The sequence below is a fragment of the Elephantulus edwardii genome, unplaced genomic scaffold (assembly GCF_000299155.1).
Source record: "Elephantulus edwardii isolate Elephantulus edwardi_28Jun2011 unplaced genomic scaffold, EleEdw1.0 scaffold00228, whole genome shotgun sequence".
Lineage (NCBI taxonomy): Eukaryota > Metazoa > Chordata > Mammalia > Macroscelidea > Macroscelididae > Elephantulus > Elephantulus edwardii.
Genome location: NW_006399978.1, coordinates 908,966 through 930,813, shown reverse-complemented (window position 1 = coordinate 930,813; position 21,848 = coordinate 908,966). Strand labels below are relative to the sequence as shown.

Genomic DNA, 21,848 nt, shown 5'->3' with positions numbered 1-21,848 from the left:
CAATATCTCTAGTACCACGACCCCTTCTGAAACCAGCCTGGACTTCTGGTAGTTCTCTGTTGATGTGCTGCTCCAGTAGGAAACTAAAATTTATTATAATCTTGACAAGATTTCCTACTTGATAGATAGCAAACCTAGAAGCTAAGTAAATCTAAAAACCTTTTTGCAGAACTTTCAGGTCATCCATGAATTATTACTATAAAATGTATCTCATGTTGAAATTTCAGGAGACAACATAAAATAGAAATAATTCAGGAAAAACTTGGGGTGATCTTTGTGTACAAGAATATAAGTGGTAAGCAAGCCAGCTTTCTTTCAGAATCTGGGTTTTCTGGGGAATTTCCTCTAAGCTGTTTCTTCCACTCACATCTTACTAGTTTTAAGTGCTCCATGATTTTTCCACATGACTAAAGTGGTAGCAGGAGCTCCTGCACTGATGAGTCAAGAGAAAGGAATGAGGACAAATCAGTGGCCACATGTGTTTGTCTGTAAGAGCGTTTAATCTATGATACACTGTCTTCTACAAGGCAAAGATACTGATATATTGATAAAACATGCATGAAAAATTTACATGCCAGAATATTTGTTCTACTGGATTGGAAATATTTGGTGAGGAAAAGCTACATCAGTAGCAAAGCTGGGCTTATCTGAGGAAGAGAAAAATAGAGAAAAATCAAAGGGCTTTGAAAATTCAGTCGGCATGTGCCCAGCATTTGACATTTTCTTTTCCTGTTTTGTTGGCTTTTTAAGTGGCATTTTATATTTTTAGTTAAATAAAAGTTGTCAAATTCAATAAATAAACCTATTGTTGAACACAACAAAACACAAAAGTCTAAATTGGAAATTTTATATTTGTAGCTAGAGTCAGAAAGGGATCATGCCTTCAGCCTGGAGGTGAGCCCTACTGCCCCCAACTTTACTGCTTATTCCCTTTCATTGCAAGATTTTTGGAGTCTCTAGCGTCTTTATACTGGAGTACTGATCAAATTGAAGATGTTACTTCCTGCTTGCAATCTTCAAATGGCATATTTTAGCCCCCACAGCCCTGGCCCCATCTTGTCAACCACCCTTCTCTTACAAGGACCCCCTGCTCTAGCCAGATGAAGCTATCCACTGGAGTTCCCTAGATACTTTCTGCTCTGTTTGGTCTGAGAGGTCGACCATATTACCCTGTTCTTAAAGTCCCCTTCACACATCTTCCTGACGCTCTTATGTTACCTTATTTTTCTTTGTCATGAGGCATCTCTTGTTGCTTGCCTCTCCAGCTCCTCCTTAGATGTGGATCTGCTATCTATCACCTTTGTTCCACAGATCTCTCCGTAACTATATCCTTTACTGTTGTTTCAAATACTAAGCATGTTATAACTGATAGACCTTCCTGTACCTATCTAGGGCTTTAAGCTCCTTAAATCAGGGTTGTGCTTTTGAGATTAAACACCTTCCATGTCTAGCAGAGGGAGCTCTGGTGGCCTAGGAAGGAGCTATGCTGCCAACCCGAAGGCACAAGGTTCAGATCTACCATCTGTTCTATGGTAGAGAGAGGAGCAATCTCATCTCCTGTAATTTACAACCTCTGAAAACCTATGGTCAGCTACGGGTCAGTTCCAACTTGACAATATTTAACAACAGCGTATCCAGCACAGTTTCATCACGTACAATATAGTTGCACTGCAATGAGAAGCATGTACTGTATGACTGAGAGCAAAGCTTCTGGAACCTGACTCCCAGCTTCGCTCTTCATTGGGTACGATAAGAATAGATAGTTCAGAAGGTAATGTGAGAATGAAGAGAGAACAGGGCCTCTGGCATCAAGCTACCAGAGTCTGAAACCTCCTTTGCTTCTTTCTGGTCTAGAAAAAGTATCTGTTTGAGTTTCCTCATCTGGACTTGATAATAACATGCATTTAATAGAATTGTCATCGGTATTGATTTAACGTATTAAAAATGTTGCTGCTAGGATCTGGCAGAATAAAATACTAGCTATTACTAAGGGCCAAAATAGTGCATGAGTAAACAGAAAGTGAATACATTAGAGTAATTCTGTACTGGTATGTTAGGAATATGGACATACCTGTCCAGCTTGCAGGCAGTCTCACTGATAGCTCCGTTTTGAGATTACAGTCAAATAAGTAGTTTTAAATCTCCAATAACTTTCAAAGACAATATTTCTTTTACAACTGAACTCTTAAGTGACTGGAATACTGTAACTGCCAGATGGTTTTGTTTCTGGGCCAAGAGATTAGAAGAAATTGTTTAGAGCAAAAATAGAGCTCATCCAAAGGGAAGAATGTAAATGCAGAACAGAATTTACATTTTTCATGGAATCCTGGCCATCTGGAACTATAGAAACTGGCTGCGTTAGTTAATCTTTAAACCTTAAATTGAAAATACCTACTGAAATCTTAAAACCAAACAGTAATTTCTCTTAACGTGTATAAAATGTTTGCCTTGAGCCTTGTGATTTTTTTTTAAGATGCATCTGTATATGACATTGAATTGACAACAGTAAATCAAAAAGTTTGAGAAATTTAAGAAACAGTTCTGTTAATGGGGATGAATAACTCAGAAAAGAAGGGTTAGAATAGGTGCACAACTAAAAAATTATTAGTATCACTGAATTGTATTTGTACAAATTGTTGAGATGGTGGATATTCTACTGTATATTTTTCCACAACAGCAAAAGTAGAGTACATAAAAATAGGGACTATGGTAATTTGAATGGAGAAGAAAAAGGTTGTGATCAAAGAAAAATTAGAAAATAACTTTTTTTGGCAGTAGGGTACCCGGAATGGCATTTGCTTCATGTCCAGAAACAAGGAAAAGTTGCTTAGTTTGCTCCTCATTCAGTACCAAATTCTGTAACTATGGTCACATTTCCTTTTGTTGTTTTATTTGAGATTCCCGTAAAAGCAGACCCCATGACAAGGATTCAGACAGAGATCTTTTATTTGAGATGTGATCCCAGGAAGCACAGGAAAGGAAGTAGAGGAAAAAAAGTAATACACGTAATATACTACTGGTTACAGGCACATTAAGGAACAGTTCAGTGTTCATAGTTAGAAAATTAAAGTTGGGGTTTTTTATTATTATTAATTTTAATGAACAATTACAGAGATTTTGGATTTCCATTCATTCATTGTTGCACTTTTCTCCCTGCCCTCCGCCGCCCCCCCCCCAGTTCTCTCTTCTCTTTGAAAAGTAAAAGAAAAATTCCTTCATTGGTATACAATCCTCCCCGCACCCCCCCATCCCCACCCCGAGTATACTCCACTCTACATCCTTCATTCCGGACTCTTATGATAATACCCTATAATATATTGCTTTTAAACTGTTCTTTCCCTCATCCGTTTGAATGCAGTATACATAATTTATCCAGTTTTTCTTATTCTTACCCCAACCCTGATATCCTATTCTACACCAGTGACACTATGCAGTGTTTGTCCTTTTGTGACTGAGATATTTCAGTCAGCTTAATGTCCTCCAGGGTCACCCATGTTGAATAATATTGCATGAGTTCCTTGTTTTTCAATGCAGCATAGTATTCCATTGTGTGACTATACCACAGCTTCTCTATCCATTTGTTTGTTGATGGGCACTTAGGTTATTTCCAACTCCTTGTGATTGTGAACAAAGCCGCAGTAAATATGGATGTGAATATATCTACTTGGATGTCAGTTATGGTCTCTTTGGGGTATATTCCCAGTAGTGGAAATGCTGAGTCAAATGGTATCTCTATTTGCAACTTTTTGAGAAAGCGTCATACTGCCTTCCGCAGGGATTGCACCATTTTACACTCCCACCAACAGTGAAGAAGGGTTCCAATTTCTCCACAACCTCGCCAGCATTTGTTGCTTGCTGTTACGTTAAATTTTGCTGATCTTATTGGGGTGAGGTGATATCTCATAGTTGTAGAAAATTAAAGTTTTAACAGGCAACTCTTAATTTTTATTGTAGTAACCACTTCACTGGTCTCTTTAAGTCCTCACCCTACCCCACTCTTCATGGTCTATTCTCAGTACCATAGAGTGATGCATTTAAGAAGTAATTCAGGTCCTTGAATGCCTCTGCTTAAAGGGTTCCAATGTCTGCATTTTACTTAGGATGCAAAGTAAAGTCCTCTCAAGTCTGGCTCCTTTGTTTCTCTATAGTTTTTGGTGACTTTCCCAACTCTCTCTCTGCCAGCATCTGTTACTTGACTCCTCCCTCTCCTGATCTGGTGGTGAGAATCTTTGTTTTCTTGATGTTGAGATGCAATCCATATTGAAGACTGCAGTCCTTCACCTTGTGTAGTAAATGCTTACTTCCTTGTATCTTCTCTCACCACCACTTCTCTCAGGTTTTCTCAAAGATCATTTTGTTGGGTAAATGACATGCAGAGTACCTAACACAGCTTGTAGTAGGGACGCAGGTAACCAGAGAGGTTGATCAGAGTAGAATGTGCTAACTTTCAAACCATTTCAGTTCTGCCACACAGAATGTAATAGATTTTTACATCTCAACCCAGTACACACATGTGTGGAAATGCAGATAGCTATAAGAAAAATTTCACAGGACCTTAATTAGGCTTACTTCATTTGATGCATTTTAACCACTCCATTCTAGTCCACTTTATATATTTTTAATTGCTGTTTTCAAGTCGCTGTGTCACCTGTGGGTTAGTTCTCATTCAGTGAAACATAGCAACAACAAGAAGTTTAAGAAAGAACCCTTTTAAAATACGCCTATGCAGGAATTTTCTATGTTTTCCTCTGTGGCAGTGTCTGAATTAGTTTTCTTAGAAACGATCAACAGTAGAAAAGTAGAGAGAGTGTGAGCAAGTTATGTGATAGCCTTATAAGTTCATTTATTTTGTGCTGTTCCTCTGTGAAAGATAGAGGTTTCTTTACATGCTACTGATGTGAGTTTATGCTGGAAGGGAGAAAAAGGAATTGGTGACTGAAAGTAGAATGAAGAGGAAAATACCTTTATCAAAAAGTCACAGATGGAAGAATTAACCTTTAACATTTTTAATCAGCAAGAATAAATAAAAACAAACAAAAACTTATTTTGACCAAAACATTTGTGAACAAACAAAAGGCCTCATCCTACTATGAAAATTCATGCCCCTAAACTAAATTTCAAAGAGGCAAAGGCAATTTCAAAGAATCACGGTAACTGGAGAAGAGTGTTGAACATACTGTGAATTGCCGGAAGAACAAACAAATCTGTTTTGAAGAGGCTGAAACCAGGCTGCTCCCACGAGGCTAGGATTTTGAAGCTTTGGACATGTGGCCAGGAGAGATCAGTGCTTGAAGAAGGACATTATGCTTGGAGGGTGAAGGGATAGCACGGAATAGAAGACCCAGGATGAGATGGGTTGACCCAGTGTCTGAAGCAATGGGATTAGGTCTGTCGAAGGTGATGAAATTGGCTTAGGATAGGGGTAGCTTTGAAAGCTAGTGTACATGGGATTGCTATGAGTTGCAGGCGACTCAGTGGCACAGAACAACAAGAACAAGCTAAATTTAAATAATATTGAAGATAATTATCTACTCTTTCTGGTCATGTCACAGTGATGATCAGAAGGCCATCTCCTGTGAGGACTCTACTGATAAGCATGCATGCTGGACTGGCTATAATGGCTGACCTTTGGACTAGAAGAGAACTTAGAAATGTGCTTAGTCCCAAGTTCATCTACAGCTCTCCTTTGAGGGAATGACCAAATAGAGATGTTCTTTTACTGTGAGGCCCTCTTAATAAAAATAAATATTTTAAAGAAAAGGTACCCTTAGAATAGAAAAAAAAAAAAAAGAAGAAGAAAAACAAAAGGTGTTACAAGGGATAAGTTTGGGAGCATTTCAGTAGAGAAGCCTGGGAGATCAGATAAAGTTAAGCTTTGTCTCTGTGTGAACTAGGTTGCTTTTCATCTGTGAATGTTGTTAGAGGCCATCGAGTTGGAACTGATTTAGCTGACCCTCCAGTGAGTTTTTAGAGACTAAATTTCACAGGACGAGGTAGGTTGCTCACCTTTCTCTCACACAGCAGCTAGTGGATTAGAACCATATGGTTTTAGGTTGGCAGTACACCTCTTGACCCTCTGTTGGGCTGATGTATACTCATTTCTTTGACATTGAATTAAGTATTCATCGGGGTAGTAAGAAATATTGTATATACAAACCATAGCTATAAACTCCTAAAGCATATTAGTGATAATAATACATTTTAGTGTGCTTCACAGATGCTGTGAGTTTTTTGCAAATTGAAGGTTTGTACCAAACTATCTAAAGCAGATCTGTTGGCACCATTTTTCCAACACCATATGTTAACTTCTTTTACTGTGTCATGTTTTAGTAACTTAATATATACTACAGTATAGTGTAAGCATTACTTTTCTAATGCACTGTTGTTATTGTTGTTGATATTGTTATGTGCCGTCGAGTTGCTTATGACTCATAGCGACCCAATGCACAATAGACCTGCTCTATTCTGTGCCAACTTTACTATTTCTGACACACCTACCCTCATTACTTACTCCTGAATAAATCCATTTCATTGATGGTCTTCTTCTTTTTCTCTTTCGCTCCACCCTTCCAAGCATGATGTCCCTCTCCAAGGACTGGTCCCTCCTTGCACCATGTCCACAGTATGTCAGACTAAGCCTCATAATCCTTGCCTCCAAGGAGCAGCCGGGGTTCACCTTCTACAGGAGGAACCTGTTTGTTCTCCTGGCAGTCCATGGTATATTCAATACTCTTCTCCTGCACCACAACTCAAAAGCATCATCCCTAGTCATTATCCAGCTCTCTGACACATAACAAACAATTGCAAAGACTATAGCCTGAATCAAGTGCACCTTAATCTCTAGACTGACATTGTTGCTCTTCAGTACTCTGAGGAGGTCCCTGATGACAAATGCTCCTAGTGCAATTTGTCTTTTGATTTCCTGGCTCCTGGTACTAAAAGTGTTGATTGTGGAGCCAAGTAAACTAAAGCTGTTAATCTCTTCACCATCTGTCATAATGCTGCCAGTTGGCCCAGTGGTATGAAAATCTTTGTTTTCTTGTTGTTGAGCTTCCATCCATATTGAAGGTTGCAGTCCTTGACCTCCTGCAGCAAGTGCTTCAGATCCTCCTCTGCTTCAGCAAGCTGGGTTGTGTCATTTGCATAACACAGGTTGTTGATGAATCTTCCTCCAATCCTGATGCCACACTCCTCCTCATACAGCTCAGCCTCCCGGATGATCTGTATATAAATTGAAAAGGTATAGAACTAGAACACATCCCTGGCATACACCCTTCCTGATTTTAAACCATGCAGTGTCCCTTTGTTCTGACAACTGCCTCCTAGTCCCAAGTATAGGTTTTGCACAGGTACAATCAATTGTACTGGTATTACATTCTTCTCAGAGTTAGCCACAGTTGTGATCTATATAGTTAAACATTCCTCTTGTACTCCCTGCTTTCAGCCAAGATCCATCTAACATTATCTATAATATCCCTACTACCAGGGCCTCTTCTAAACCCAGCCTGCATATCTGGCAGTTCTCTGTTGATGGCCTTGTTCCAGTTGCTTTAGGGTAATTTTCAGCTGAATCTTGCTTTCGTGAGGAAAAAAAAAAATTCTTGTGACCTGCCTAATTGTGATATACTCCCTTAAATTGTATTCTGGAACCAAACCTGGAACCTCTCCAAGGTATGCTTGTGTATTAAAAAGTTCAGGCACATAATGGGAACTACTTTGTAACACATCAAAACATTTATTATATTTACTGTGCTACTGAGGCATGTATTTGTGTCTGAAAGTGTTGCTTTAATGTTTTTTATACGTAGAAAGGTTCATTATACACTAAAACACACTAAAGTTAAATATAGATAGGAACCATATCTATTCCTTGGAGAAGGACATTTTGCAACTTTCAGGTGCATAATGAGTAATTGAAAAGACCATGACTTGAATCAGATCCATCTTAGTCTTTAAACTGATATCATTGCCTCTTAACACCTTGGACAGGTCCTTAACCGCATATTTCCCCAATGAGACATGTCCCTTGATTTCTTGACTGCTGCTGCTGTGGATGTTGATTATGGATTCAAGTAAAATGCAGTCAGTAAAAACTTGAGTCTTACGTCTCTCTCTGTCATCATGTTGCCTGTTGGTGTGGTGGTGAAGATTTTTGTTTTCTTGATGCTGGGATGTAATCCATATTGAAGGCTATAATTTTTGAACTTTTGAAGCACACATTTCAGGTCTTCTTCGCTCTTTGCTGGTTAGTCTTCCTTTAATCCTTTTTTTTTTTCTTTTTAAATTTTTTTTATTACTTTTTGTGTGTGTACCGTCAAATGGGATCTGACCAGTACAGGAGGAGATTGTCCCTCCTTCTCCAGCAGAGCATCTGGTGGACTCGAACCACGTACCTCTGGGATTGCAGTGCAGCTTCTTGCCACTAGACCACCAGAGCTCCATTCTTCCTTTAATCCTGATATTACATTCTTCTTCATAAGTCCAGCTTCTCAAATGATTTGCTCATCGTACAGATTTAATAGGCATGGAGAAAGGAGGCAGCCCTGCTTCACATCTTTCTTGATTTTTATACTATGCAGTGTCTTCTTGCTGTATTTGAACAGCAACTTTGTAATTCTAAGCATAGGTTTCACATGAGCACAATTAAGTGTTCTGGGATTCCCATTCTTCTCAATGATAATGGTAATTTTTTATGATCTGCATAGTCAGATGCCTTTGTATAGTCACTAAAACACAACCAGAATCTGTAAAAAGTGTGTAGGTAGCATTTGAATAGCCAGATATTGTTTCTGCTAACTCCACAAAGAGAGACTGTCCAATCAACAACATTTACAATACAAAATTCATTCCTATAAAGTCAAACATGGTCTCCCATGATCTTGCACCTACTTCAACTAATTCCAGCACCCATCTTACAGTTGTCCAGAGTCCAAAATCCATTACAGGACCCTGCTCACAGGATTTATTAGGGAAATTAACAGGCTATAATTCAGGTTGGCAGCAGTCCTTTAGATAGCTTCTCAAGAGTGGCTATAGGCCCTCTGATCTTCCGCCTCATCGCTTAGGTCAGTGTTGCAAAATCCCATTAATTCTACCAGCTAGGACATCTTCCCTCAGTCCTCTAGCACGCTTGAGTGAAGGCCTCTGGTTCTGACTCCGTGCAGCAACAGTCTCAAGTCAGCTCTGACTCATGTCATTCTCTCTTTTTCTGCTGAGGTTGCTGTTGCCCTTGTTTAGATGCTAGTTTGATTGGCACAGGAATCTCTGGCCTGAGAGGATTATTCCTTGTTACTGAGATTTCCAAATTCTGCTAGTGGAATGGCAAGACTAGCCAGTCCACTTGTGGACAGACTTATACCGTGTGATCTCACCCATCCATGAATCTGTTCCCAGATTGAAATTGTCAAGACTTCATCTTCCTTTTCCTTTTTTTCCCCCCCAAACTTCATTTCTTGAATCTACAGTCAACACCCTTGGTTCCAGCAGTCAGGAGATTAGGAGATGTATTGCACTGGGAAAGTCTGCCGTCAGGGACCTCTCCAGATTACTGAAGAGCAGAGATTTCAGTTTGAAAACTAAGGTTCACCTGATACAGACTATGATCTTTTCAGTCATTTACTGTGCATCTGAGAGCTGAACAGTGAGTGAGGATGCAGAGGAAGAATGGATGCCTTTGAGCTATGGTGTGGGGAAAGAGTACTGAATACCCATGGACTGACAAAAGAACAAACAAATATGTCTTAGAGAAAGTACAGTTGGTGCTCCTTGGAAGCAAATAAAACGAAGCTTTATCTCACATACTTTGAGCATGTTGTCAGTAGATGCTGTTCCTTGGAGGGGAACATTATGCTTGGAAAGATGAAGGTCTAGCAGAAGAGAGGAAGACAAGACCCTCAGCCAGGTGGATTGACACTGTGATTGCTGCAATAGGCTCATGTAGGATAGGGTTCATATCTGTTGTTCATAGTGTCACTATGAGTCTTACTTAACTCAATGATATCTAATAAGAAACAACAGCCCATCCGTGTGTCAGTGTCAAAGTCCGTGGGTTAGGAAAGATGTTTTGAACAGTAAACGCTTTAGCACCACAATATCCTCTGATTCTTCAATATTCTCTGCTTTTAGCCATGATCTATCTGATATCAGCAGTGATATCTCTGGTGCCACAGCCTCTTGTAAATCCAGCTTGAATTTTTGGCAGTTTCCTGTGATGTACTTTCCAGCTGTTTTTGGATCATTTTCAGCAAAATTTTACTTGCATGTGATAGTATTTGATAATTTTTACATTCTATTGGATCATCTTTTTGAGGAATAGGAACAGATACGATTTCTTCAAGTCATTTGGACAGGTAGCTGTCTTCCAAATTTCTTGGCTTACACTGGTGACCATATTCATCTCTTTGTTGAAACATGTCAATTGGTATTCCATAAATTGCCTTATATTTTGCCTTTGCTTTTAGTGCAGCTTGAACTTCCTTCATCACCGTTGGCCCCTGATTAGATGCTGCTTACTGAAATGGTTCCATATCATGTTTTTGGTACATTGACTCTGCATGTTCCCACTATCTTCTTTTGGTGCTCCCTAGATCATTCAGTATTTTGCCCATAGCATCCTTCAGTATTGCAACTTGCAACTCGAATTTGTTTTTCAGCTCTTTTAGCTTTAGAAATTCTGAGCAAGTTCTTCTATTTTGCTTTTATAACAACAGCTCTTTGCACATTTTATTTTCATACTTTAGACTTCTCACACTACTTTTTGAAATAATTTGTTCAACTTTTTAAATGCACCATTTCTTCCATATGTTTTGGCTTCTCAACATTCTAGTGCAGTTTTCAGAGTCTCTTCTGATGTCCATTTTGGTCTTTTCTTTCTTCCTTGTCTTTTTAATGACCATATACTTTCTTCCTGGTTAGTATCCTGTTTGTTTGTTTGTTTGTTTGTTTTTCCTGTTTGGTATCCTTGATGTTATCCCACAGCTCATCTTTTTTTTTTTTTAATCATTAGTGTTCAATACCTCATAACTGTTCTTGAGATGGTTTTAAAATTCATGTGAGATAGACTCAGGGTGGTCTTTTGGTTCTTATAGACTAATTTTATTTTTTCTCAGCTTCAGTTTGAACTTGTACTTGAGTAATTGATGATCTGTTCCAGATTCTACAGCTGGCCTGGTTTTGACTTCTGATGTCCAACTACTTTTTCCATAAATGTGGTCAGTCTTATTCCTGTGTAGTGCTTCAAGGGAAATCTGTGTATATAATCACCATTCATAGGAATTTTTTGTTTTCTGGGGCCTTTTTGCTGAGTACAGGGTACTTTATTGATGATACCTGATAAGATAGGCTCTCAAAACCCTTCCGCTTTCCCAGGCAGATTACGTGGAAACTGTACCAAAGATGCAAGATTCTCAATGTTGAAGGGATCAAGTTGAGACAAGGACTTCCCAGCAGCTGAGAATCTCTCTTTTTCTCTTCTAGTTCTGGGGCTGGTGGTCTGGTGGCTCTTATTCATTGAAGGCCATGTGAACCATCATGTCTGCCACCCTATTACTGTAGACAATTTTATTGTCATACCAAGAAAGGAGTTTGACAAAGTGGTCTGGTCATCCAGGGCATTTCCAACTCCAGCATCAAAGGTGGAAGAGGGGTTAAAGTCACAGGAAACAGTCTGGTCTTCAGTGTATCCCAGGGTGCCCTTTAGGGGCCCTTCTGATGCCTGCTTTACTACTCTCTTGATGTCATCATATTTGGCAGCTTTCTCCAGATGGATGAAAAGGCAAGAAAAAAATGGGATTGCTTTCATAGTTAAAAAGTAATTTTTAGATCAGTCTTGAAGTACAACATTGTGAGTGACAGGATAATATCCATATGCTTACAAGGAAGTCCAGTAAATACCAGTATCATTCAGATATATGCACCAACAACCAGAGCCAAAGAAGAAGAAATAGATGATTTCTACCAACTTTTACAGTCAGAGATCGATCAAACATGCAGTCAAGATGCATTGATAATGGGTGACTGCAATGCAAAAGTTGGAAACAGAGAAGAAGAATCAGTAGTTGGAAAACTTGGACTCGGTGACAGAAATGAAGCTAGAGATAGAATGGTCAAATTTTGCACGGCCAATGACTTATTCATTGCAAATATGTTTTATAAGAAACATAAATGCAGGTTGTACACATGGATTTTACCAGATGGTATGCATAGGAATCAGATTGATTACATCTGCGGAAAGAATTGCTGGAGAAGCTCAATATCAGCTGTGAAAGCTAGGCCAGGAGCTGATTGTAGAACAGACCACCAACTACTCATATGCAAGTTCAAGTTGAAGCTGAGGAAAATTAAACCAAATCCACAGGAACTAAAATATGACTTTGAGTTTATCCAACCTGAATTTCAGAACCATCTCAGGAACAGGTTTGAGGCCTTGAACATTAATGAGTGAAGACCAAATGAGTTGTGGTAGGATGTCAAAGGTATCATCCAAGAAGAGTGCAAACGGTCATTACAAAGATGGAGAACAAAAAAAAAAAAAGACCAAAATGGATGTCAGAAGAGACTCTGAAGATTGCACTGGAGCACAGAGAAGCCAAAGCACAAGGAAGAATTCAAGATACTAAAGAACTGAATAGAAGATTCCAAAAGGCAGCACGGGATGACAAAGCAAAATGTTACAATGAAATGTGCAAGGAGCTGGAGTCAGAAAATCAGAAGGGCCGAACTCGTTCAGCATTTCTTAAGCTCAAGGAACTGAAGAACAAATTCAAACCTCGAGTTGCTATAATCAAGGATGTTTTAAACAGAATATTAAATGATCCAGGTAGTATTAAAAGAAGATGGAAAGAATATACTGAGTCACTGTATCAAAAGGAATTGGCAGACACAGAAGAAATTAATGAAATAACATATGACCAAGAGCCTATGGTGATGAAGGAAGAAGTTCAGGCTGATTTGAAGGAAATAGCAAAGAAATCTGGAGAACAACCACCTGGCCAACTGACTGGAAGAGATCTATATTTGTTCCCATCCCAAAGAAGGGTGACCCAACAGAGTGTGGAAACTATAGAACAATATCATTGATTTCACATGCAAGCAAGATTCTACTTAAGATTATCCAAAAACGACTGGAACAGCATATCAGCAGAGAACTGCCAGAAGTCCAGGCTGGGTGTAGAAGGGATCCTGGTACTAGGGATATTGTAGCTCATGTTAGATGGATCTTACCTGAAAGCAGAGAACACCAGAAGAATGTCTATCTGTATTTCATTGATTATGCAAAGGTGTTTCACTATGTGGATCATAACAAACTGTGGCTGACTCTGAGAAGAATGGGAATCCCAGAGCAACTGATCATGCTAATGGGAAACCTATACGTGAACCAAGAGGCATCATCAGAACAGAGCAAGGAAACACTGCATGGTTCAAAATTGGGAAGGGTATATGCCAGGGATGTGGCCCATACTTTTTCAGCCTGTGTGCAGAACAGATTATCCGAGAGGCTGGGCTCTGTGAGGAGAGGTGTGGCGTCAGGATTGGTGGAAGATCGATCAACAATCTGCGTTATGCAGATGACACTACCCTGCTTTCTGAAACTGAGGAGGACCTGAAATGCTTGCTACAGAGAGTCAAGGACTGTAGCCTTCAGTATGGATTGAGGCTCAGTATCAAGAAGACAAAAATTCTCACCACTGGACCAATTGGCAGTGTCAGGATGGATGATGAAGAGGTTTAGATTGTTAACCACTTTAGTCTGCTTGGCTCCACAGTCAACACTCTTGGCACCAGCATCCAGGAAATTAAAAGACTTATTGCGAGGGAAAGTCTGCTGTTAGGGACCTCTCCAGGGTACTGAAGAGCAGTGGTGTCACTCTGGAGACTAAGGTGCATCTGATACAGGCCATGGTTTTTGCAGTCAGTTACTTCTCCAGATGGCTGGTCAGATCCACAGCTGACATCTTAGGGCAGGGCACATGGAAAGCCATGCCAGTGAGTTTCCCATTCAGCTTAGGGTTGAACTTGCCGACGGCTTTGGCAGTGCGAGTAGATGGAGGGATGAGTTCTGGGCAGCTCTACTGCCATCAGCTACAGCTTTTCAGAGGGGCCATCCACAGTTTGCTGGGTGGCAGTGTTGGTATGGATTACAGTCATGAGTCCCTCTGCGATGCAGTAGTTTTCATGGAGGCCAAGCACTTGGTGGTGTACATGGCATTGCTGACAATCTTGAGAGAGTTGTCCTATTGGTTCACACTCACCACAAACATGGGGGGCTTTGGCAGAAGGAATAGAGATGATTACCCATTTGGCCCTTCAAGTGATCCCGAGCCTTCTCAAAGGTTGTGAAGATACCAGTGCTCTACAATATACTCAGCAGTAGCATCACTCTACTTGATGTTGATAGGATCTCACTCTTGTAAGATAGTTTTGGCTTTCCCATTGATGAACAGCTTGTCATTCTCAGCCTTGACAGTGCCATTGAACTTGCCATATTAGAACATAAAGACCATGTGGTTGAAGTCAATGGAAGGGATCATTGACAGTAGCAACATTCACTTTGCCAGAATTAAAAACAGCCCTGGTGACCAGGTGTCCAGTGTACCCAAATCTGTTTACTCTGGCCTTCAGCATCATGTCTCAAGGATGTGGCCAAGGGAGAGAGGGCTATCTTATCTGTTGCTCAAAGAGGCACAGAGAGCACAGTTGTGGAGTTTGTGAGGGTGGTTTTGGGAGGGGAGGGATCTTGATTGTGTTTTTTAAAGAAGATAATTTGCAATGAAGTAATAAATCATTTATTGTACAAAATTGAATCATTTGGTCTCCAACCTTTTTTTTTGACCCAATCTGTATTTTAATATTATTGTACACCACCACCACAATTTAATAGTAATACTACTTAAATTTAGATAAAGGCTAGCATTTCTTTTATGCTGTTACTGGAAATGTGATTTGGTAAGAAAATAGTATTCAGGAGATTGCAGAAATGTTTAATCTGAAAATTAAAACAAACTTTTATGTTTGAGATTTTGACACTTTCTTAAACACTTTTAGTAATAACTAAATAGTGATTTCGGTTTCTAAAGTCTTAAACATATTTAAAGATTTTTAGTAACTTGACTTTGCAATCAATTATTAATATTTGCTATTACCCTTTAAGAATATACAATAATTGTGAAAAAGAAAAACCACCCACAATATACACAAACAAAATATAATGTAAATAAACAATTGTATGAAACACAGTGTATATGAATGATTAAATATTAATTTAAAAAATAATATACCATAACTTATTTGGAATCCCACTGTTGGGTATATACCCCAAGGAAATAAGAACTGCAACGCAAATTTATGCATAGTCATATTCATGTTTATTGCATCATTATTTATAGTAGCAAGAAGGTGAAAACAACCCAAATGTCTGCCAGTGTGCAAATAGCTAAAGAAACTGATCCTTTGACACAATGGAGTGTCAGTAAAAATCAATCAAGAATTTGTGAAATATTCTCATGTAATTTAAAATCCTTCAAAACCTACCAGAGGGTCAGTTATTGGTCAATTCAGACTCAACAGTAGTGATAATAAAGAAACTAAAGACATGTTGCATTAGGAAAATCTGTTGCCAGAGACTTCTCCAAAGTTGTTATTAGATGCCATCAAATTGACTATAACTCAAAGTGACCCTATATACAAGAGATCTGCAGTCAGATGCTCTAGCCTTGTGCTATATCCCCTGACGAGCAGATCTAAACTTTGCTCTATCCTATGCCATTCTCCCAGTTTCTGATATGCTAGAGCCCATTGTTACAGTCACTATAGCAATCCATCTTGTAGAGGATCTTCTGCTCTTTCTCTGACCTGCTCCCTTTCCCAGCATACCTTTTTCCAGAGACTGGCCCCTTTTGGCCAAAGTATGTGAGATATTTCACCCTCCTTGCTTCTGTGTAACAACCTGGTTGTACTTCCTCTAAGACAGATTTGTTTATTCTTTTGACAGTTTATCATATATTCAGTACTCTCTTTCCAACACCACAATTCAAAGACAGTAGTTGTTCTTCAGTCTTCCTTATTCATTGTCCACCTTTCAAATCCATAGGAAGTAATTGAGAATATCATAACTTGATCAGACATACCTTAGTCTTTAAGCTGACATCCTTGCTCTTTAGCACTCTGGGGAGGTCCTTGTCAGAAGATCTTCTCAGGGCAGCACGTCTTTTGATTTCCTGACTGCTTTTACTGTGGATGTTGATTGGACCCAAGTAAAATGAAATAATAAACAACTTTAGTCTTTCTCATTATATCGCCAATTAGTCCAGTGATAAGGATTTTTGTTTTCTTATTTTTGAGATGTAATCCATATTGAAAGCTGTAGTCTTTGATCTTCTGCAGCAAGTGCTTCAAAGTTCACATTATGCAAGCAAGATTATGTCACTTGCATAATGTAGATTGTTGAAGAGTCTTTCTCTGGTCCTAACGCCACGTTTTTCTTTGTATAGTCCAGCTTGCCACTAGTGTTTCAAATATCAGCAGGACCACCCATGATGGACAGATTTCAGCTCAGCAGCACTATTGGCCATCCACTACTAAAATAGTACACCTTTAAAAGCTATGTGTAACAGAAGAGCATTGTTAGATAGTATACCAGAAGTAGAACCCCTCAAATAAGAAGACACTAAAAAAATGATAGATACAAATAGTCATAAATAATTGGAACATAGAATCTATGAAACAGGCACTCAGGAAAATTTGAAGTTGTAAAAAACAAAACAATACATTAGTTGCATCCTAGGCATGGACTGGTAACCTAGAAAAGAGCAGTGATATCATTTTAAAGACTAAGGTGCACTTGATCCAAGCCATGATATTTACACTTGCTTCCCATGCATTTGAACATTGGATAATAAATAAAGACAGCAGGAGAACCAATGCCTTTGAATTGTGGTGTTTGAGAAGAGTTCTGAATTTCCCAAACAAATCTGTCTTGGAGCACATGCAACCAGTGTGCTTCTTAGACACAGGGCGGTAAAACTTCTTACATACTTTGAGTATATTGCCCAGAGGGTCCAGTCCTTAGGAAAGATGACAGGTCAGAGAAAGAGAGGAAGAACTGCAACAAGAGTGATTGACACAGTGACTAACAGTGGGCTCGAGCAGATCAGATAATGAGGCAGCTGCAGGACAGGACAAGGTTCAGAAATGTTCATAACATTGATAAGATTTATAGCATGCAACAACTTCAATATGGATGAATCTAGAAAAAGTTATGCTAAGTAACTTATCAGTTAAAAAAGGACAATTATGGTATGAAACCACTACTATAAAAAGCTAAGGAAAAATTTACATACAGAATTAGTCTAGGAATGTTGACAAGGATGAGAAGGCAAGGGAGAGGGGAGCCAAAATTAATAGATGGGTTGGTTGAAGGAAAAAGTAATACACAAAAGAGTTTAATTAGGCATGTAATTATAATTAATGTTATAAAACAAAATGCCTATGAATGATTGCATGAAAATGCAATATGATTTGTAAACTTACCCTCAAATAAAATTTAAAAATAAAGGAACAACACAAACACAAAAAATAATATGAAGGTGACCCTAAAAAAAAGAATATGCAGTAGTAAAACTGATGTTCTATCAGAATTATAGACTTAAAGAGTTTTGATAATTCTTAGTGTCTGAAATAGAACCAATCATTGAATAGATGAAAACTCTATTTAAAATCAACATTTTTATTATTTTCAAGAAATGTTTCCCTACATACCTGTCAAGTTCTAACAGCCTAATAAATGGTATGATATTTATAGGAGGAACCAGTCCTTGGTGAAGGACATCATGCTTGGAAGGGTGGAGGGACAGCACAAGAGAGGAAGACCCCAGATGAGATGGTTTGACACAGTGCTGGGGTAATAGGGCCAAGTGTGTCAGAGACAGTGAGATTGGCTCAGGATAGGACAGGGTTCAGAGCTAGTGTCCCTATGAGTTGTTGTCGACTCGATGGTGCCTAACAACAACAACAGAGTCCAAAGTAATTCTGTTTTAATGATTGATGACTATGAGCTTTCTCCTTTTTTAAGTGTCTAAAAATATCATCCTGAGTCTAAGCTTACTATTTTGCTAGATATGCATTGAAATATCTAATGGACTACAAAAAAAAATAAATGGATATTTCTTGGGAAAAGTGCAGCCAGAGTGCTCCCTGGAATCAAGGATGGTGACTTTGCCTCACATACTTTGGGCATGTTGCTAGGAAAGGCTATTATTCCTTGGAAAAAGATACCATGCTTGGAAAGGTAGAGGGTTAGCAAAAGAGAGAAAGACCCTCAACCAGATAGATTGACATGGTGACTGCAGCAAGGGTGTGAGCAGAGAACTTTGCATTGTGTCATTTACAATAGTTGTACATTTATCTTTCAGATAAGCCCCAACAATGGAGGGATTACTGCATTACATAAACCCAGCACACTCCATTTCTCTCCTGAGTGCTTTGAATGAAGAGCGCCTCAAAGGACAGCTGTGTGATGTGCTTCTGATCGTCGGTGACCAGAAATTCCGAGCTCATAAAAACGTGTTGGCTGCCAGCAGTGAATATTTTCAGAGTTTATTCACAAACAAAGAGAACGAGTCACAAAGTGTGTTTCAGCTTGATTTTTGTGAGCCAGATGCTTTTGATAATGTCTTAAACTACATTTATTCCTCATCTTTGTTTGTTGAGAAGAGCAGCCTGGCCGCAGTGCAAGAACTTGGCTATAGTCTGGGGATTTCCTTCCTGACTAACATTGTTTCAAAAACGCCTCAAGCCCCCTTCCTGACATGTCCCAGTCGGAAAAAAGTTTTCATAGAAGATGATGAAAGCAGTTCCCAAAAGAGAAGTGTTATTGTCTGTCAAAGTAGAAATGAAGCACAGGGAAAAACTGTGAGTCCAACCCCACCCGATGTGAGCCATCCTTCCAGGCACTCACCTAACATTGCCACCAAGACCAATAGCAGTAAGCCACAGGTCCCCAAACCTATTGACTCCCTTCACAGCCTGTCACTAAGTGAAAAGAGTTGGCCGAGAGACAGTTCGGTGGTATATACCAAGTCTCTTGAGCGTTCTTGCTCTTTAGATGATCCTAGTAGAAGTAATTTAGTAAAAAGAAATTCAGTGTTGCCTTCAAAGCCTCTGCAGGACAGAGAAGCTGTGGATGATAAGCCGGGTGTGAGCGGTCAGCTTCCCAAAGGAAAAACTATTGAGCTGGCTTTGAAAAAACCACGGCCACCTGTTTTGTCTCTGTGTGGTTCATCAGAGGCTCCCTATCTATTGAAGGAGACCAACACCGGAGGTGGTAAAAGTGAAGACAGAAACTTACTGTACTACTCCAAACTGGGGCTCGTGATCCCCTCCAGTGAGCCTGGTTCTGGAAACCAGAGCATTGACCGAAGTGGCCCACTTGTCAAGAGTCTCCTCAGACGGTCACTGTCAATGGATAGTCAGGTCCCCATGTATTCATCCTCAATAGATTTGAAATCCTCCCAGGGATCATCTTCCTTGTCTAATGATGCACCGGGAAATGTGATTTGTGCTTTATCCCAAAAGCCATCCATAAAAGATGGTAGTGAGAAAGCGACCCTGGATGACAGGATATCAGTCCTGTCCTCACATCGCCTTAGGTCCTTCAGTGCTTCTCAGTCTACAGACAGGGAGGCCTCCTCACCTGTCACAGAGGTTCGAATAAAAACAGAACCTAGTAGTCCGCTCTCAGACCCTTCAGACATCATCAGAGTGACTGTGGGGGACTCGGTGGCGGCAGCAGCGGCAGCTTCACTGTCAGTAGTTACAAAAGACTTTTCTCTGAAAACAGAAGATGACCCAAAGGAAATGAGCAGGCTTCCAGCCAAGAGGAGGTTCCAGACTGACAGAAGATTGCCCTTCAAGAAGCTAAAGGTAAATGAGCGTGGATCTCCTGTGTCAGAAGCTAACTGTGAGGAAGGCGCGAGTCCTGCTCTCCTCGAGGCAGACTTTCCAGATTCTGACTTGAATAAAGATGAATTTGGTGAGTTGGCGGGAACGAAACCCAACAGAAAGTTTAAATGCAAACATTGCCTTAAGATCTTTAGATCAACAGCAGGTCTTCACCGTCACGTTAACATATACCATAACCCCGAAAAGCCCTATGCTTGTGACATTTGTCACAAGAGATTTCACACAAATTTTAAAGTGTGGACACACTGTCAGACACAGCACGGCATAGTGAAGAACCCATCCCCAGCCTCTAGTTCACATGCTGTTTTGGATGAAAAATTCCAAAGAAAGCTGATTGATATAGTCAGAGAAAGGGAGATTAAAAAGGCCCTAATTATTAAGTTAAGGCGTGGCAAGCCTGGTTTTCAGGGACAGACTAGTTCCCCAGCACAACAAGTCATCAAGAGGAACTTAAGATCAAGAGCCAAAGGAGCATACATTTGTACTTATTGTGGAAAAGCCTATCGTTTTCTCTCTCAGTTTAAACAGCACATAAAAATGCACCCGGGAGAAAAACTCATTGGAGTAAATAGAGTCACTAAGCCAAAAGAGCATGTCCCTCTTGAAAGCCCAGTAGAAAGCAAGGAAGTTTACCAGTGCCGCCTCTGTAATGCTAAGCTCTCTTCTCTTCTAGAACAAGGCAACCACGAGAGATTATGCAGAAATGCAACCGTTTGCCCTTACTGCAGCCTTAGGTTTTTCTCGCCTGAGCTAAAGCAGGAGCACGAGAACAAATGTGAGTACAAGAAGCTGACCTGTCTGGAGTGCATGCGCACCTTCAAGTCCTCCTTCAGCATCTGGCGGCACCAGGTTGAAGTCCACAACCAGAACACCATTACACCAACGGAAAACTTTCCCCTGCCTGTTCTTGACCACAATGGCGAGGTCTCCAATTCTTCAAGGCCTCAGCTTCAGCCTGAGCCACATAAAGCCAACCATGTGATCACAGCAAAAGATGACAATGTGTTCAGTGATTCTTCTGAACAGGTTAACTTTGATTCTGAAGACTCCTCGTGCCTCCCTGAAGACCTCAGTCTTTCTAAACAACTTAAAATCCAAGTCAAAGAGGAGCCCATGGAAGAGGCAGAGGAAGAAGTGCCAGAGAGCAGCACAGCCCCCAAAGAAGCAAGTACCAGCAAAGACACTGGCCTCTGGCCCTGCGAGAAATGCGGAAAAATGTTCACGGTGCACAAGCAGCTGGAACGTCACCAGGAGCTTCTGTGTTCTGTGAAACCTTTCATCTGCCATGTTTGCAACAAAGCTTTTCGCACAAATTTCCGGCTCTGGAGTCATTTCCAATCTCACATGTCTCAGACCACCGAGGATTCAGCGCATAAAGAATCGGAAGCTTGCCCTGCACCAACAAACTCTCCCTCCCCACCACCCTTGCCGCCACCGCCCCCCTTACCCAAGATCCAGCCCCTGGAGCCTGACAGCCCAACTGGTCTGTCTGAAAATCCAACTCCTGCCACAGAAAAGCTCTTCGTACCCCAAGAATCAGACACCCTTTTTTACCATGCCCCACCCCTCTCAGCAATCACATTTAAAAGACAATTTATGTGTAAACTTTGCCATAGAACATTCAAGACTGCATTTAGCCTCTGGAGTCATGAACAAACTCACAATTAAAAGAACAACACTTTTTACTTGTTAGCAAATGGGAGATGGCTTCTGGAATTCAGTCTACATTGTGAAATGCGTCAAGAAACAATATTTTTCTGGGGGGAAAATAAAGATTGGAAGTTATGCTTGAATTTGGGACAAGTAATGTCCTTGCTCAGCTTTAGGTAAATTTAAAAATATTGTGGTTCTGGCCTTTTACTAAATGATTTTATTTCATTAATGTTGAAATT

The 21,848-nt window shown here is 40.0% G+C and overlaps 1 protein-coding gene and 1 pseudogene across 2 annotated transcripts in view; one reads left to right on the top strand and one right to left on the bottom strand.

The window, feature by feature from the left end:
* ZBTB21 (zinc finger and BTB domain containing 21) overlaps positions 1-21,624 on the top strand; it is a 38,153-nt gene extending 16,529 nt beyond the window's left edge. The window contains exons 2-3 of one of the 2 annotated variants that reach the window (XM_006898388.1): positions 18,408-20,026; positions 20,630-21,624. In XM_006898388.1, the coding sequence (XP_006898450.1) occupies positions 18,421-20,026; positions 20,630-21,624 (2,601 nt within the window). In that variant the 5' untranslated portion in view covers positions 18,408-18,420. Of the gene's footprint in view, positions 1-18,407 lie in introns of both variants that reach the window. The other variant, XM_006898387.1, reaches the window with a different exon arrangement.
* Positions 13,914-14,622, bottom strand: LOC102869400 (annotated as a pseudogene).
* Positions 21,625-21,848: the final 224 nt, after the last annotated feature.